Source organism: Triticum dicoccoides, chromosome 5B (genome assembly GCF_002162155.2).
Source record: "Triticum dicoccoides isolate Atlit2015 ecotype Zavitan chromosome 5B, WEW_v2.0, whole genome shotgun sequence".
NCBI lineage: Eukaryota > Viridiplantae > Streptophyta > Magnoliopsida > Poales > Poaceae > Triticum > Triticum dicoccoides.
Window position 1 is genome coordinate 82,997,105 of NC_041389.1, and position 18,214 is coordinate 83,015,318.

Below are 18,214 nucleotides of genomic sequence, written 5' to 3' on the forward strand. Positions count from 1 at the left end.
GTGTGCCTTCCACCCAAGCAGAGGCATGTCTGCCTGGCGCGTCGAGATCCTCGGCATCACGAGAGCTATATCTCGCTTATAGTGAGATACATGCTACCCTCGCCTGAAGCTTTTATCCCTCACGTAGGTATTGGGCCAGCCCGTTTCATTTTTTTTATTCGCTCGCTCCTCACTCGGAAAAAAAAACGGTGAGCTGTCCGTGCGCGTGACCCACATAAACCGTACACCTTACATCCTCCTCACGTACTCCGCTCGTCTAGACATCGATCCCCCGTCGAGAATCCGAAGCCAGCTCCAGCCTACGCGCGTTTCTCGCCGGCTGGCCGACCCAGCTCGCGCGCACAGCAACGTTCTGAGCTCATGTCGACGGCAGTAGGCGCACGTTATGAGCCCACGTCGACGCCCAACCGCAAGCGCCCGGCGGCGGAGCGCGTCGGCAGCGGCAACGGCGGCAAGAAGGCTCGATACTCGTTCGGAAGCATCCGCGACTACAAGACGCTGGAGGTGCTCGGGGAAGGCGCCTACGGGCAGGTCTTGAAGGCGCGCGACCGCCGCACGGGCAGGAAGGTGGCGGTGAAGTGGATCCACGCGCCCGACCTGCCCGCCGTGATCCGCGAGGCCGGCTGCCACGCGGCCTGCCGCGGCCACCCGTCCATCGTCGACATCCTGGACGTGGCGACCGACACCGACACGGGGGACCTGTTCCTCGTCATGGAGCTCGTCGCCGGCGGCCTCACCCTCCGGGAGCACCTCTACAAGCCTCTCTCGGAGGACGTGGTCCGCCGGATGATGCGTCAGCTCCTGGACGCGGCCGAGAGGATACACGAAGCCGGCGTCGTGCATCGGGACATCAAGCCCGAGAACGTGCTCGTCATCATGTTCGGCGAGCTGAAGATGGGCGACTTCGGGTCGGCGACGCGCCGGAAGCCGCCCCGGGTGCCGTACGAGGAGTGCCGCGTGGGCACGCTGATCTACACCTCGCCGGAGCAGCTGGAGGGGAACCGGTGCTACGGGCAGGCCGTGGACATGTGGGCGCTCGGGTGCATCATGGCGGAGATCCTGGCCGGCGGGACCCTGTTCGTGGGAGACACGGAGGAGGGCATGGTCGCCGAGATGTCCAAGCTACGAGATCAGATCGCCTCTACGGGGAAGATGGACTTGGAGTGGTTCCCGGATCTTTCGGAAGCCGGGCACGACCTCCTGACCGGCCTGCTTGCATTCAACCCCGACGAGCGGCTCACGGCGGTGGAAGCGCTTCACCATCCGTGGTTCAACAACAAGGAGGCCTCTGCTTAATTATCCTTCAATAGACGAACTGTTCATTGCATTGCTCTGTAGTGTCCCAGAGTTAGCTTTCAATGGTTTGTTTTGGGGAAAAAATTTGGACTGAACCTTATTTTCACACTCCCCAGGAGAAATTTAAGCGTGTACTCCCTCCGTTCCAAAATAGATGACCCAACTTTGTACTAGTTAGTACAAAGTTGGGTCATCTATTTTGGAACGGAGGGAGTATGTATCAAGCGTGTGTGCACGAACTTATGTTGAGATATAATCTATGTGTGCTGTCCTGGGCATCCTTTTTAGTTACAGCAGTTCTTAATCCTAATTTGAGACAAAATTTTGAAATACACGATGGGACTTGCTACTTATGCAAATATGCTGTAATGTACAGAACGTACTAGTCCCTCCGTTCCGATATACTCGTTGCGATTTTAGTTCAAATTTGAACTAAAACCATGACGAGTAAATCGGTTCCGGGAGTATATATTATGTCGACTTGTTTGTGGGCATACAAAGTAATCCAAGTGCAGATCCAGTGAAGGGCAAGCAAGTGGTCGATGCAGTGGTGCAGATCGAGCGGTCGTTCGGATATGAGCCGGCGCGTTTAGACGGTTTCAGCGTTCCCGGTTTTGGGAACCTTCTGGAAGCTCCAAGCCGGTTTTCTACGGTTTTGGGAAACTTCTAAAAGCTTCCTGTACCGGATTTTTTTCTATTCTGTTTCTCTTTTCTTTTTACTTCTTTTGCAATTTCTTTTTTCCATTTTCTCTTTGTTTTTGTTATTTTTTCGTTTTATGTTTCTTTTTTCTTTTCTTTTCATTTTTTTCTCAAATTTATTTTTCTTTTTCCAAAAATGTTCTCATTTTAAAAATATTGTTCATTTTCGTATAAAATGTTTCTGTTTCCAATTTTACTTCAAAGATTCCAAACGAAAACAAAATTCCAAAATTTGTTCGCATCGTTTCAGAAAATGTTCGGTAATTCAAAAAATGTTCACCTTTTTAAATTTTGTTCACAAACCGAAAAATATTTGTTTTCACAAAAGTTTCTGTTTAAAAGAAATGTTCGCATGCTTAAATTTTGTTCACAAATTCAAAAATGTTTGAGAATTTTTAAAAAATGTTCCTGATTCAAACAAATTTCAGTAATGCAAGGGTATTCTGGATCTTCAAAAATTGTTTCCATTTAAAAAATTTGTTTTCAAATTCAAAAAAAGAGTGTTTTAGAAAATTGTTCACATACTAAAAAAATGTTCATGTTTAAAAATTTGTTCACAAATTCTAAAGATGTCCGCATGTTTAGTTTTTGTTCCCAAATTCAATTTTTTGGGCAAATTAAAAAATGGTCATGTTTCCAAAATTGTTCACATATTCAAAAAGTGCTATATTCTTCAAAATCTGTTCACAAATTAAAAAATGTTCACATTTCAAATTTTGTTCACAAATTCCAAAAAAAATGGGAATTCCAAAAAATTGTTCCTGTTTCCAATTTTTTCGCAAATTCACAAATGTAATGGTATTTCAACAATTCTTTCCATTTTGCAAATTTGTTTGCAAATTCAAAAACTATTTTGTTTTCAAAATTTGTTCACATATTCAAAAAAGTCACGTTTATTTATTTCACAAATTCAGAAAATGTATGCTTTTTATATTATTTTTCACAAATTCAGGAATATTTGTGGATTTTCAAAAACATTCCTGTTTTCCAAAATTGTTCACGTATTCGAAAAAATGCTACACTTTTAGGAAATAATTTTTTTTTAATGTTCATGCTTGAAATTTTAAAACCAGCTTTAATGTGCCTCTGATTATAGTTTACATATTCCGGTCTGCCAATGTACACAGTAAATCTCAGTTATTACAGTGGCTATGTAGTCTCTTCCCTGTCCGGAGTACTTGAGTTCGAAGCCTTGCCCAGTAGTTTTAATTTATGGAATTTGGCAAACTGGTTTTTCTTTTTCGCCGCAGCTGGCAATTTCTTTTAAACTCGCGTTGTTAATATTTCAGAGTAAATAACCTGTCGCGGTTGCTAGCGCTTCGGGCGCATCTACAGAAGGTCGCTGGTTCGATTCCTGTAGGTAGCGCCCTCTTATTTTTTTGCGAATTTTACATTCTGCTCAAGACATCGAATGGGTCGGCCCAGTCAGCAGTCGCGCACCTCCTGTGCGTCTCGTGATCTATTCGCCGCGAAACACGGCATATAGGAGCTCCCAAAACCCACATCACATGCTCCTGTTGCAGCTGGGCAGCAACCTCAGTGGACACTTCCACCTGCAGGCTGGACAAAACTCAACGTCGACGGCTCGTTCTGTGCATCTACCAGTACGGCTGGAGCGGGTATGATTCTGCGCGATAGTGCCGGCGAGGTCATATTCTCCTCATGCAGAGAACTGAGGTCATGTGTGGAACCCCTAGAGGCCGAACTGCTTGCGTGTATGGAGGGCCTGAACCTTGCCCTACAATGGACGCAACAACCTATCGTAGTGGAAACAGACTGTCTTGTTGCTTTCAACATGATCATAGGAGAAGAGAGAATTCGGTCCTGTTACTCCATGCTTGTGGACCAGATTATAAGAGGCTCATAGGAGAAGGGAGATTAGTTAAGGTAGTGCATGTACGTAGAGAGTAGAATGACATAAGCCATTACCTCGCTTCCTTTGGTAGAACTGAATGCCACACCATCGTGTGGCTGGGTTCAGGTCCAGGTAATATCCCTGACCTTTGTAAGAGTGAAATGGCTCCGGAGTGATCAATAATAATCCCTTTTCACCCACAAAAAAAAGAACGTACTATATATTCTCTTTCATTTATTCCTTCTATTGTTCATTGTTTTTCAGATAGCTCACCACTCATGTCAAGTGGTCTTCCAATTATTACTTCAATCGTTGGTTTTTTCATAATCAGAGAACTGCACGGCAGTAATCATATTTTTTTTCTTGGCAATATTCAAGTGCTCAGTGACTCAAATGCTATGTCCAAGTCACTTGTCATGGTTGCTTTTTTCCCCAGAGTTAACAGTGATTGGATCCTTCGAGACTGGCATGTCAAAAATACTCCCTCTACCCGGAATTATTTGTTGCAAAAATAGTGTAATTACAAACAATGCATGTACAACACCATGAAGAATGAAACTCAATCAAGCAACCAACAATGCACTTGCATAGGCGCGACAACGATGTGATCACACATAATATTTACAGAAAAATTCTTCATTTAATTGGGAAAGAATCAATATACTTATAATGTTGAATCAAGATTTACTAATAGGACAAAAAGAAACCATTGGACGAAACTGTTCTTGGGTGTTAAGGTGATAGATGTGAATAAGTCGACTACCTGAAAAGATGGAAGAATAAGATGCATTTTCTTTTCTTTTTCAAATCCGAGTGGTATGGTGAGTTTTAGATGGACGAGGGAGATTGCGGTCGAGTGGGGGAGTGAGTTCACAATCACCACCATCAACTCCAATCTATAAGATAGTACAAAGGGGGAGTGAGTTCGCAATCACCACCATCAACTCCAATCTATAATATAGTACAAATTTTTGGGGCTACAAACTCCTGAGAGACACTTATTTTGTCTCTGAATATTAATCACTCTAATTTATTCGACCCAACTAATTTCATTGCCTTATTTTTATCTCCCATGAATCTGATATGTGAAATGGTTAATGTAATTTTAGTTTATTGCTAGATCATGGGAATCCAAAACAATAAGGTGTGTATCAAGGGCAATCTCTCGCGTGGTCCACGTCGGATTTACTACAGGACAAAATCGCTTCGTTGAGAAGAAAAAAGAAAATAGCAGAGAAAGGGATTGGCCAGCGGTCCACAACTCCGACTCGGCCAGTCCCCATCCCCCGATTCCTCTCCCTCTCCCTTTTCCCTCGTCTGCCGCCACCACTGGCGATCTCGCTGCGGCCGCCACGACCACCCACGCCCTCCCCAACGGCCACCCCTTCTCTCCTCCCCTTACCTTCTCCTTACCATCGGCGACCTCCTCCCTTCTCCCTCGCACCAGATCGAGCAGCAGGCCGGGATCTGAAGCAGCCTCAGATCTGGCACGCCCAACGCGATGATTTCCGTTGAGAATGCCATGGACAAGGTGCTCTGGCCCTGTTGCTGCAGCCATGGACAAGGTGCCCTCCCCATCTCTCTCTTCTCTCTCTGTTGGATTCGTATTGGAAGCAGGGTACTCCATGTGGTTCTTTACCCCATGTATACTTTATTGATCTATAACATGGACCTTTATGTTTTGAAGTTTGAAGCACATTTATAGTTTGGGATGACCTTACTGTTTGTTCAAAGTGAATTTACTCTTTCACATATATCCTTTGATTTGTTGATACTGTGTATTGCAGATTCATCATGTAATAAAAAAGAGCCTTTGTGATGCAAAACATGATTTAATTATGTTTTACAACTCCTATCTGGATTTGTTCAAGGTTTTAAAATAAAATGAAAATAAACACATTTAGTACATGCCTGTTGCATTCAGTTCGCCTATACACTGTTGGGTGTTGGGAAATGAACAATATGTCTGTACCTATATGGGTTTTTGCTCGTTTGCTCCCTCAATTGGGAATGATGTTTATTCAGGCAGTTAATATGCAATTTAAAATAATACATTCTTGGCAAATGATGGTGCTAGGATGAAGGATTTCTACTTGTTTTGGACTATGGACTTTAGGAAAATGTGTAACTGATCGTATTGTTTTGTAAGCTAGTGTGCTCATTAAAGTGGAAGAATATCAAGATCCTTTATGTGTGTTCGGTTCGAGTCACAGAGTGGAATGTAACGGGTCCATTACGCACATGGGCCTCATCCTTATGCTTGGTAGCAGTGAAGATCCGGAATCCACCCATTCCCTGAATGTAATATTCTCCCTTTATCTGGAATGCGCTCATACCTCCGGTTTGCGGGAATCGCACGGAACGGCTCGCGCCTCTCACACCCCGACTCACTCACCTAGAACCCTATCCCATCGTCGCCACTCCCCCATCTCTCTCTCCCTCTCGATCTGAGGCCCCTCGTATCTCCTTCTTGGACGGCAACTCTCCTCATCTCTCCCTCTCCAACACTGCCTCTCCTCGTCTCTCCCTCTTCGGCAATGCCTCTCCTTGTTTCGCCCTTTCCAACAATGCTTATCCCTGTTTCTCCCTCTCCAATGATGCCTCTCATTGTTTCTCCCTCTCCGGCGACAGCTATCCACGTTTCTCCATCTAAGGCGAGCAAGCAATGGTACAGCAGTGTGGTAGCTAGGCGGCGAGCGAGTGGCTGCTTGGCAGGCAGAGGTACAGACCCTCCCTAGCTCTCCCTGTAGAGATAAAAATAGAGACTAAGATGGGAGTGATGAACATATATATTTTCTCTCCTCTTTGTCTGATTTTTATATTTATATTGTCCAATTATTTTTGTCCTATAGCCTACCCAATTTGTTTGGACCGAAAGGTTTTGTTATTGTTGTACAATGTCCGATTTCTTTACCTAAAATGTTGCTGTCCACTGTACATTTTGAATTTATGACCTTGTCTATCTTAAATCCATGAGCTTCTCCCAAGGAGAAGAAGTTGAAGAGCTGAGCAAAGATTTTCATCTCGACCCTCACATTGTTTTGCAGATTAAAAAACAATAAACCGAGCGTTTGCATGTAGTACCAAAAGTAAATTGGGAGCACTACAGTAAAGAAACTAAAGAAGGAACGCTGGTGTCACGCATAAGTAATTCTTGCAATGTACTCTCTTCATCCTGAAATACTTGTCGGAGAAATGGACGTATCTAGATGTATTTTAATTCTAGATACATTCAATTTTATTTATTTCTGCACCAAGTAATTCCGGACGGAGGGAGTAGTGATCTTGGGCGTAATCGTATAGCCTAACATTTTTTCCGTAGTGCGCTCCCCGATAGAACACGGTAGGGTAACTGCACCTTCGAGTTGTGACATTCTTTGCACCAAATCCTTTCTTGAATCTGCCGAGATATTTGGATGTCTGTACCGCGAGGTATTTGGACATATTTGTAGATCTGCCGAGCGTTTTGTGGAAGATTCGGGGTACTAGACTATGCTTGAGCGTTATGAGACGAGTTGTGACATTCTTCGCGCCAAATCCTCTCTTGAAGAGAAACAAACGACACTCTTTGCTGCTGAATATGGATGGCAGAGTCGCACATGACGGCGTCCAGGACTTGATCTCCACCACTACACTGTGCAGTCTACTACTTTCGGCCAGATCCAGCAGTATTATATTTGCAGTCTATCCACAGTAACACCACGGCTTTGACCACATGTCGAAACTTGCCCTAATTTTTTGGGTTTGTCTAGGTCTCAGTCGACTTAGACTTCGCGAAGTCTAAGTCGGCTAATGTCATCGTACAATTTTCCTATTTTGACTGGAACTTGAACGTAGGATTAGTTTTACGTGCGCAGCTACACGAGGATCGCTACGTGGGCCTGGAATCAGCCCATTGTTTTGGCTCGTTCGTATTGCTCGTGATGTGTCGTTCCTTCTGTTCTCTTTCGTCCTCTTGCTTGCTTTAATTTTATTATTATTATTATTATTATTATTATTATTATTATTATTATTATTATTATTTAATTTAACAAATCATTTCATATTATTTTAAAAAACTATTACATAAAACAAAGGAATAAAAGAGCAAAAAATACAAAGAAACCACCCCTCTCCCATAAAACATCACTAGACACGGGTTTGCAACTGCCCCCTTCCCCGACAAAGCATCATGGAGTTGTCGTCGCGTTGAAGACATGCGGTTTCAGTCGTGACCAACACTTGCAGTTGTGTGCATGTGTAGACATGCAACTCACCCATGCAGGGACAAAACACAACAGAGTTGCAATAGTGTTTAAGACATGCAGTTGCCTCTTATAGTTGCGGCCTAGTGGGAGGCATGCAACTCACCCTGCCCCAGATAAAAAATACCACATAGTTGTAGTTCCATTGAAGAAATGCAGTTGCAGTCGGGGGCAACACTTGCAGTTGCGGACCAGGGGCAAACATGCAATTGTCGCCTCTTCCCCGACAAAGCATCACATAGTTGCAGTTGCATCAAAGACATGCAGTTGCAGTCGGGGGAGACACTTGCAGTTGCAACCTAGTGGGAGACATGCAACTCACCCCTGACAGAAAAACACCATAGAGTTGCAGTTACATCGAAGACATGCAGTTGCAGTCGGGGGAGACACTTGCAGTTGCGACCTAGTGTGAGACATGCAACTCACCCCTGACCAAAAAACACCATATAGTTGTAGTTGCATGGAAGACTTGTCGTTGCATTTGGGGCGACAGTTGCAATTGCGGCCCATTGAGAGACATGCAACTCACCCCTGACCAGACAAAACACCATATAGTTGCAGTTGCGTCGAAGACATGCAATTGCAATCGGGGATGACACTTGCAGTTGCGGCCTAGTGGGAGACATGCAACTCACCCCTGTCTAGGGGCGACACTTGCAGTTGCGACCTCATGGGAGACATGCAACTCACCACTACCGGACAAAACACTACATAGTTGTACTTGTGTCGAAGACATGCAGTTGCAGTAGGGGCGACACCTGCAGTTGCGACCTAGTGGGGACATGCAACTCACCCCTGACTGAACAAAACAACACATAGTTACAGTTGTGTCGAAGACATGCAGTTGCGGGTGGGGTGACACTTGAAGTTGCAGCCTAGTGGGAGACATACAACTCACCTTGACCAGGGGCGACACTTGTAGTTGCGGCCTTGTGGGAAACATGCAACTCACCGCAACCGGACAAAACACCACATAGTTGCAGTTGCGTCGAAGACATGCAGTTGTAGTCGGGGGCAACACTTCCAGTTGCGACCTAGTGCGAGATATGTAACTCACCCCTGACTGAATAAAATACCACTAGTTGCAGTTGTGTCGAAGACATGCAATTGCAGCTGGGCCGACACTTGTAGTTGCGGCCTAGTGGGAGACATGCAACTCGCTCTTGACCAGACAAAACACCACGTAGTTGTAGTTGTGTCGAGGACATGTAGTTGCAGTCGGGGGTGACACTTGTAGTTGCGGCGACATGGAGACATGCAACTCACCACTACCGAACAAAACACCACATAGTTGTACTTTTGTTGAAGACATGCAGTTGTTGTCGGGGCGACACTTCCAGCTGTGGCCTAGTGGGAGACATGCAACTCACCTCTGACCGAACAAAACATCACATAGTTACAGTTGCATCGAAGACATGTAGTTGCAATCGGGGGAAGGGGCATTTGAAATTGCGGCGTAGTGGCATACATGCAACTGCAACCTTTCCCTAACAACACATCACCGAGTTGCAATCAGGAGTGACACTTGCAGTTGTCGGGGCATGACAATTGTAGTTGTGTGCCTAGTGATAGACATGCAACCACCGTTCCATCGACAAAACACCACCTAATTGAAGTCGCGTTGAGAACATGCAGTTGAAGTTGGAGCGACACTTTGAAGTTCATGCCTATTGGCGAGCATGCAAAAGGCCCCATTCCCCTAATAAAACACCACAATCTTACAGTCTATGTAATAATATGATGACTAGAGAGTGAAAAAAAGCAGGCAACGATGTACCAGGCCATCAACATAACACACATGTCAACCACACACAAAACTTGATGTCCAAAATCCATAGCTACCAAAGCGAATGAGATCTAACTAATTCTCTATCGATCGAGAAAAATGACAAATAAAAAATAGCCCAAGAAAGAAAAAGCTATCTAAAAAGAAAAAATTGAAAAAAAATTGAGAAAAAAAGAAAAAATAATAAAATAAAAGAAATGAAAATAAAAAAGAAGGAAAATGAAATAAAAAATAAGGGCAACAAAAGAAGCCTACAACCTTATCCCGCACGTGCTAAAAAAGAGTGAAGACGGCTTATGATGCCTAGCTGCACCGCTCGCACGACGGAACTAAGTGTTACGTGACCAAATCCAAGAATTGCAATGTGTTTTTGTCAGACGGCGAAGGACGTGAATGAGATATATTATTTTTCATAAATTAGAATAATATGCAACTGAAAAACTGAAAAATAAAATAAAGAAACAGGGAAAAAATATTACAAGAAAAGATGAAGGAAAACAAAACTATAAAAGAAAATGGGACAAACAAATGGATCAAGGAAAATGCCAAATAACCTGGCAAAAGAAACTAACAAAAAATGGAGACGAGTAAAAAAAAGGTTGGATTGCTTGGTTTCGAATGTAGCCAGGTGAAAGAGACACACTGGAATGGAGGGGTGTGGAAGATGCCAAGCCTACCACGCATACCTGCACCTTTCACACAAAAAAAAAAGAAAGAAAGAAAAAGCACTACACATGCCGGCTGTATTCTTGCACGGGCCTATTTCAGAAGAAACAAACAGCATGCACAGATTTTGAAGCCCATAGTGATCTAACGCGGGGGGTGGGGGCCGACTGAGACTTCGTAAAAAATCAGTCGACTGATTTTTAGCCCCTCCGTAATTTTTTATCTGAACTTTGATAGGAACTTGCGTGCAGGTTCATCCACGGCGACTTGTCTAGGCTTTGTTCTGACGTCCAATCACATGGATTGGTCGGTGCATCACTAAAATAGGATGATTTGACGCGGTCCACAGTCCAAATTCATTTCATCTGCTTAAAGACAGACTCTTAGCAGCAGAAGATATAACTTCCAAGTCGCCAATCTTGACTTTCAACCTGTTCTTGGAAATTCTGCAACCGAGACGGCAGAGAGAGGCAGGTGACTGATTAGGTGAACGTCCTGGCAGCGGCGGTCCTGGCTAGCCGACGATGGCTTCCCGGCGTGTGCTGATGCTCCTCGCCGTCGTCGCCTCGCTGTGCCGCGCGGCGGTTGGTCAGGGTGCCAAGCCCCTGCTGCCGGGCGGGCCAAGCTGCTCGACTGCTGATAACTACACCGACGGCAGCCCGTACAAGAGGAACCTCGACGAGCTCCTCGCCGGCCTCCCCGCGGCCGCCGGGGGCAATGGCTGGTTCTACAACGGCACGGCTGGGGCGCCGGGGACGGCCGACCAGGTCTTCGGCCTCATCATGTGCTACGCCGACCGCAACGCCACGCAGTGCCGGGAGTGCCTGGCCGGCGCTCCCGCGGGGATCACCACGGCGTGCCCGGGGAGCCGGAGCGTGCGCGCGGCCTACGACGCGTGCGTGCTCCGGTACTCGCCGCCGCCCTCCTTCTTCTCCACCGCCGACCTCGCCGTGAATTTCTTCGTGCGCGCCGTCGCCTTCGCCGTTGACCCCGACAAGATGCTCAACGCGTGGCTCACTCTCATGACGGACCTCACGGGGCGCGCCGCGAGCTCGCCGTCGCGGGTGGCGAACGCGACCACGCCGTACGACGGCGACCCGGCGAGGCTGGTGTACGGGCTGGCGCAGTGCACCAGGGACCTCAACGCCACCGAGTGCACCAGGTGCCTTGTCTCGGTGGTCGGGCAGCTCAGGAGGCGTTTCACGAACGAGACCGGCGGCGCAATCAAGGCCTTCAGCTGCTACGTCAGGTACGAGCTTGGTGCTTTCGACATCACCCTCCCGCCTGAACCGCCGTCGTCTCCACAGCCGGGAGGATCATCGTCTTCCTCAAGAACAGCGCTTGTGGTCGGCCTCTCCGTTGGTTCTGTAGCGCTGTTGGTCATTCTGGGCTTGATCTGCCTCTTTCTACGGCGGCGACGGACGAAGCAAGCTAAAATGCTTGAGCAGCAGCTGGAAGAGGGCAGCTTCTTCGACGGCGACGACCCGGCCATGGAAGACGATTTCGAGAAAGGGACCGGGCCGAAGCGGTTTCGCTACGGCGAGCTGGCCATCGCCACCGACAACTTCGACGACGAGAAGAAGCTCGGGGAAGGAGGATTCGGCTCGGTTTACAGAGGACACCTCAAGGAAATGAAGCTTGATGTGGCCATCAAGAGAGTCTCCAAAGGGTCCAAGCAGGGGAGGAAGGAGTACGCCTCGGAGGTGCGGATCATAAGCCGGCTCCGGCACCGGAACCTGGTGCAGCTCATCGGGTGGTGCCACGGCGGCGGCGAGCTGCTCCTCGTCTACGAGCTGATGCCCAACGGCAGCCTCGACACGCACCTCTACGGCCGCAGCAACGCCGCCGTGCTCCCATGGCCGGTCAGGCACGAGATCGTGCTGGGACTCGGCTCTGCCCTCCTCTACCTTCACCAGGAGTGGGAGCAGTGCGTCCTGCACAGGGACATCAAGCCAAGCAACGTCATGCTGGACGCCTCCTTCGCTGCCAAGCTCGGCGACTTCGGGCTGGCCAGGCTCGTCGACCATGGCCGAGGATCGCACACCACGGTGCTCGCCGGCACCATGGGGTACATGGACCCGGAATGCATGATCACCGGCAAGACCAACGCCGAGTCAGACGTCTACAGCCTCGGCGTCGTCCTCCTTGAGATCGCCTGCGGCAGGCGCCCTCTGGTGGTTATTGCTGAGCACGAGGACGACACGATGCACCTGACTCAATGGGTCTGGGACTGGTACGGCAGGGGAAGCATCCTCGACGCCGCCGACGAGCGGCTGCAGGGGGAATTCGACGGCAAGGAGATGGAGTGCGTGATGGTCGTCGGGCTCTGGTGTGCTCACCCGGATCGGAGCCTGAGGCCGACGATCAGGCAGGCCGTCAACGCGCTGCGGTTCGAGGCGCCGCTGCCCAGCCTCCCGTCGAGGATGCCGGTGGCGACCTTCATGCCTCAGGTCGGCACTTTCACTACATCTTGGGCTGCCACAGGCGGCACCAGCAGCACTGGCACATCTTCAGTTGCGACGGGCGTCGGCAGCAGCATCACTGGCACTTCTTCAGTTGCAACGGGCGTCAGCAGCAGCAGCAGCGCCGGCACCACCCTAACAGCAAGCTCGACTGAGAAATCCGCCCTGCTAAAATGAGAAGCAGATCAACATGTTTTTTTTTTTTTTGCATCAGATGATCTTGACAATTTTGTACAGGTGTATCGTAGATTCATAGTGAGACAGAATTTGATTCGTAGAAGCTACAAAAAAACAGCCGCAGAAAGCAAATCACGTCTAAATACTGGTAGCGGAATTTTGTTATTTATTATCCCCCTCGGCGCCGGAAAGAGATTTAAGGAAGGTGGATCATCAACTATTGATTCACACAGTATGTATTCAATTTTTCTCTGTTTCGATAATTTACATTGAAAACGCCGAACAGCATCGCTTCCACAACCTTACACCCACCCACACTCTTCAGTTTCCTTTGCCTTCTGACCATCATACATCGCTGGGAAGTGGGGGTACAAAAGACGGTCCTCCATACACTGCGCGTGGGACTAAACAGCAGTAGCAACTGGAGTGTCGGGGTGAGCACCCCACTCGGTCCATGATCCATCGTACACGGCAACATCAGTTTTGCCGAGGCGGTGAAGGCCCTAAAACGGGAAAGTAAGCTTTAGCAACACAAATTAGCATCGTCAAAATAAATCTTGCGATCTCAAACCCCAGAGAAACTTACCAAAGCTAATACACATGCTGTCACACCAGTGCCGCAAGAGGTCACAATGGGTTGATCAAGTGATATACCTGATTCAAAACCACACCAGAACAATGAGAAAAAAACTGGAAATACTATGGCCAATTGGCCATAGTTCATTTCTACACTAAATACCACTAAAACATGCATAAACATGAGCCGCCGGGTACCACACACAATTATTTATGCTGGACATTTGAAGAAAACCATCAAGCTTTGCAATAACACAAATAAGAAGCTATGCTAACATTTGGAATGACACAATATTAGTTTAGCAGTTAACATGCACAGATAATAATTTCAGAAGGGGTGAGAAAAAGACTTCCAACCCGGACAAACACAGCCTGGAGGGCATCACTAGCTGGAGGAAGTGTTCTGAAAATTTACATGGATAAAGTGCATACCTTCTTGCTCGAATCGCTTACGGAGCTCATCTGCAGGCAATAGCTTCTGTGTACTGTCAAGCACCTGCAGAAAGTCAATGGAGACTTAGCAACATCTATGCACAATGCAAATTTAACCAAAGTATCATGTTCAAAATAAGAGTACAAAACTGAATCGATTGTTACAAGTTTCAACCTGAGGAAAAGGAACGCATTTGCTCCCAGGCACATGCCCGCTTCTTATTCCCTTGCGTGGCTCTGGAACTGCACCATCAAATCTGGCGTACATTGCATGTCAGAGTATGTAACTGATAGGCATCACATACAGCTCAATGAAGCATTTCACCTTTTTCAGGAGGTAACAAACAAGAAGCACAAGTCGATATCATAAACCACGTCAAGTATTACAGTTGGACAGGGCAAGACAACAAAACTATACTCAAAATGCAAAAGAACTATGCCTGCTTATTGACAAATAAATATTCTAGACTTCTAACCAGCCTTCTTGCAGAAATATTATGCCAGGTAAGGCTGTCTATAAATTCCCTTCCCCAGACCCCACCTTGTGTGGGAGCTTTCGGCACTCGGTACGCCCTAGAAGGATAGTATGATGAGTCTGACTATGAAGATTATCCAAATAATTTTGTGCTGAATATAGCCACTTATTGAAGGGAGCCTTGGCGCAGTGGTAAAGCTGCTGCCTTGTGACCATGAGGTCACGGGTTCAGTCCTGGAAATAGCCTCTTACAGAAATGTAGGGAAAGGCTGCGTACAATACACCCAAAGTGGTCGGAACCTTCCCCGGACCCTGCGCAAGCGGGAGCTACACGCACCGGGCTGCCCTTTTGAATATAGCCACTTATTAGGGTCACTTTGTCATTTCTATGAGGTGCATTACAGTGCCACAGTATGCAATTATTTAGTTCCTGAATGTCTACCAAAATCAAAGATTTTTCTGTTGCAGCTCCGGGAAAAGAAAAAACATTTTAACATGTTTGATAGTTACCACATACCAGATAAAACAGAACTGCCAATTAAAAGCCAGCATGATAAATATACAAGCCTTAAAAGAATAAAGATGAAGGACAAGACTATGTACAGAATAAAGAATAAAGTATAATTTTCCAGAATAAAATATTAGCATTACCTAGGCTTCCCTCGAGCATCTATAAGTTGATGTGTCTGGGTCTCGATGTTCTCTTTCACCTGAGCAAATTATGTACATCAGTTATATCCAACATGCAGTATGAATTTAGTGAATGGCAACACAGTGGAAAATAACACCACTAACCTGACCAAGATTCCAAAGAAGATGAGGCTGCAACTTCGCTTCAAATGTGGTGGGACCAACCTACATCGAACAGATAAATGTAAGTTCTTTTATATAACTAAAAATGAAGAATAGAACCCATTACAACAGCTAATAATTACTTAGGTATCGCAATTAAGAGGTTGGTAAATCAGTAGTACTAGTAAGACTCACTGAGATTCCAGATGCAGTATTGCCAAAACAAAAAGGAGAGGTGTAAGACAATTTACCGATTGCCCCTGATAAACTTTCTCGATTGCTTCACTAGCAGCACTGGCTTTTAAGATAGCATCACTAGAGGCACTTGATTCAACATCATACCCAGAAGCACGCCATTGGGGCAAACCTCCATCCAAAACCCAAACTTTGTCGTGTCCATAAGCACGAAACATCCTGTTATCAACGTAACAAACATCACGCACATGCAGTTAAGTACAAAACCTTTATAAATGAAGCATATCGCACATGCACTGGTAACAAAACTATAATCATCTAAGAATAACAGAAAACAAGAATTGTCTCTTGTTTCTCACGGAATTCTAGTCTATCTTGTTTTGCCTGGTTCTGAGGAAGGAAAAAAAAGTAAACTTACCACCAAACACGAGCAGCGCTAAATAGACCCTTTCCATCGTAAACTACTATTCCATCTTTGTTGTAGATGCCAAGAGAAGACACAGCGGCGGAAAATGCTTTTTCAGATGGCAGCATGTGTGGCAGCTGACTCAAAAAACAATACATTCAGTTCATGTGAAGGTTGCAGACAGGAACGGGAAGAACATAGAAAACATGAATAGAAACAAAAACGTTTGTGCTATCACACCAAGTATGCTAAGCTCGCTTGTGTAGCTATAAGAAACCAAGCTTCACTAACTTGGTGACTTTAAATCATCAAGTAATACGGGGTTAAAAATAGGAATCGCCAGATCACAACTCAAACAAAGAAAAAGCGCTCTGAGTGTGTTCACTGTTTTTTGGTATGGAGATTGCTGTTTTGGTGCCCCTTTTTCCTGAACTTTTACTTCTGGAGTTGGCTACTGTTTTAGCTGCTGATATGCAAGAGAATAGCACTTCCAGTGTCATCCTCTGCAAATGTTATGTATCCACATGGACTGATGTATCGAGTCAGATGTTTTGGTTCAATCTATTAATTGAACAGGGGCTGTCAACATGCCCTTGATAAAAAGTGAACTGAGGAGACTCGGTTAATTCTCTACCTTGTGTTCTGGCCTACTATTGAAATGGATAATGCACAGCAACGCTGTGAGTATCTATGGTAAGAGATATCAATAAAGAAGTAGAGAAAAGCACATATGTCACAAGTAAAGAAATGCAGAGTAATATAAACGAACAAAGTTCATACAACTAATCTGCAATTCACGAGCAGAACTTACACTAGATGCTCGAAATGCACAGTGCTGTAACATGTAGAGAACTAACGAAGTTCATACGACTAATTTGTAATTTATAAGCAGAACTTACATTAGATGCTCTGTCAGATATTCCATCAACATCAAAGAATAAAGCACCAGGGATATGAGCCACCTAGGAGAAATTGAAGTAAATATTAGGATCTTTAAATAAATAAACAACGATAGTAAGCATATAGAGCCATCAGCTAAGTGCAATGACATAACACTGAGCTGTAAAAAGTTTGAAATTTCAAACTATGAACATAACACATGTAACCATTACCTGGTACTCCTGAAGTGGATTCCTTTGTTCTGCAGGCATATACCAAGAGGCATCAAGTACCTAGACAAAAAAGTAAGAGCATAATAAGATACAATGTATGCCGGTGGACATATTTAACAGCAACAAAACTATCCTATGAATAGCATAGTTAAATATAATTCCTCCTAGTAGTAGTATCTGTTCTATTATTCATAGTGATGAGAGCCCAAGACTATGTCAATAATGTCAAGAAAGAAAAGGCCTCCAAAATGTACCATTTTTTCAGTAGCAAGATTTTCTTTTCGGAAATAGGTTTATCCGAGGGGCGTTGACTTTCGTCACAAACTGTAATAGAGGCACTTCATTTGTTTTTAAAAAGACTTGAGATTACTACTGGTGCTAAAACAAAGCCCACCAAAATCCTCTTTCAGCTAAAAGATCAATTCACGTACTAGCTAGCATCACTAGTTAAGCAAACAGATTTATCACTTGTAGCAACGCTGAACAAATTGCCACGGCAGCAGAACCCCAGACATATGAGTACCCTGTCTTAAATCTAGACTACACTAACTAATTGTACAACTGCCAATCAGATTTCAGAGGGCAGGCGCAGCAGAACAGCATGTGGTACCTTCACATCAGGGTCCCTGAGGTTGGCGTGGAGCCACTCAGCGGACACGACAGGCTCGGTCCGCGGCACCGCGTCGACGACGCCCGACGCGGCGGCGGCCTCCGAGACGGCCGATGACGTGGCGTTGAAGCGCGCCGCGATCCCGAACCGCGTCATCGACGGCGACAGCGACGCCCCGCAGCCGACCTCCGCCGCGCGCGCCCATCCGACCCTGCCCTGCAAGTTACCAAAAGACGAGCACCGTGAGACCTGGCGGATCGAGGCGGGGGTTGCAGCGGCAGGGTTACGACCGCGGGGAGCGTGCCGGCGGCGGTGGCGAGGAGTAGTAGGAGGAGGAGAGGAGGAAGGGGGGTTTCCTTGGGGAGGAGCCGGGCGCCGCCGCGGAGGGCGAAGGCGGCCGAGGCGGCGCGCGAGAGGAGCGAGGCCGCCAT

The 18,214-nt window shown here is 46.3% G+C and overlaps 3 protein-coding genes across 4 annotated transcripts; 2 read left to right on the forward strand and 1 right to left on the reverse strand.

Moving 5' to 3' along the window:
* The first annotated feature begins 360 nt into the window (after positions 1-360).
* On the forward strand, positions 361-1,296 carry LOC119309138 (putative cyclin-dependent kinase F-2). The gene has a single exon (XM_037585200.1). It carries the CDS (start codon positions 361-363, stop codon positions 1,294-1,296), a length of 936 nt encoding a protein of 311 aa, XP_037441097.1.
* A 9,393-nt stretch (positions 1,297-10,689) lies between these two features.
* On the forward strand, positions 10,690-13,354 carry LOC119307501 (L-type lectin-domain containing receptor kinase IX.1-like). Its single transcript, XM_037583574.1, has one exon. The coding sequence runs from the start codon at positions 11,071-11,073 to the stop codon at positions 13,183-13,185; it is 2,115 nt and encodes a 704-aa protein (XP_037439471.1). The 5' UTR covers positions 10,690-11,070; the 3' UTR covers positions 13,186-13,354.
* Positions 13,355-13,380: 26 nt separating this feature from the next.
* On the reverse strand, positions 13,381-18,214 carry LOC119307503 (thiosulfate/3-mercaptopyruvate sulfurtransferase 2-like). Of its 2 annotated transcripts, none has more exons than XM_037583576.1 (12): positions 18,140-18,214; positions 17,784-17,999; positions 17,174-17,233; positions 16,961-17,023; positions 16,074-16,198; positions 15,712-15,874; positions 15,464-15,523; positions 15,320-15,378; positions 14,369-14,450; positions 14,194-14,257; positions 13,772-13,839; positions 13,381-13,688 (listed from the first exon to the last, which is right to left on the reverse strand). In XM_037583576.1, the coding sequence occupies exons 1-12, from the start codon at positions 18,212-18,214 to the stop codon at positions 13,590-13,592; spliced, it is 1,134 nt and encodes a 377-aa protein (XP_037439473.1). In that variant the 3' UTR covers positions 13,381-13,589. The 2 variants fall into 2 exon arrangements, with proteins under 2 accessions (XP_037439473.1, XP_037439472.1); XM_037583575.1 differs by having other exon boundaries at positions 18,074-18,214.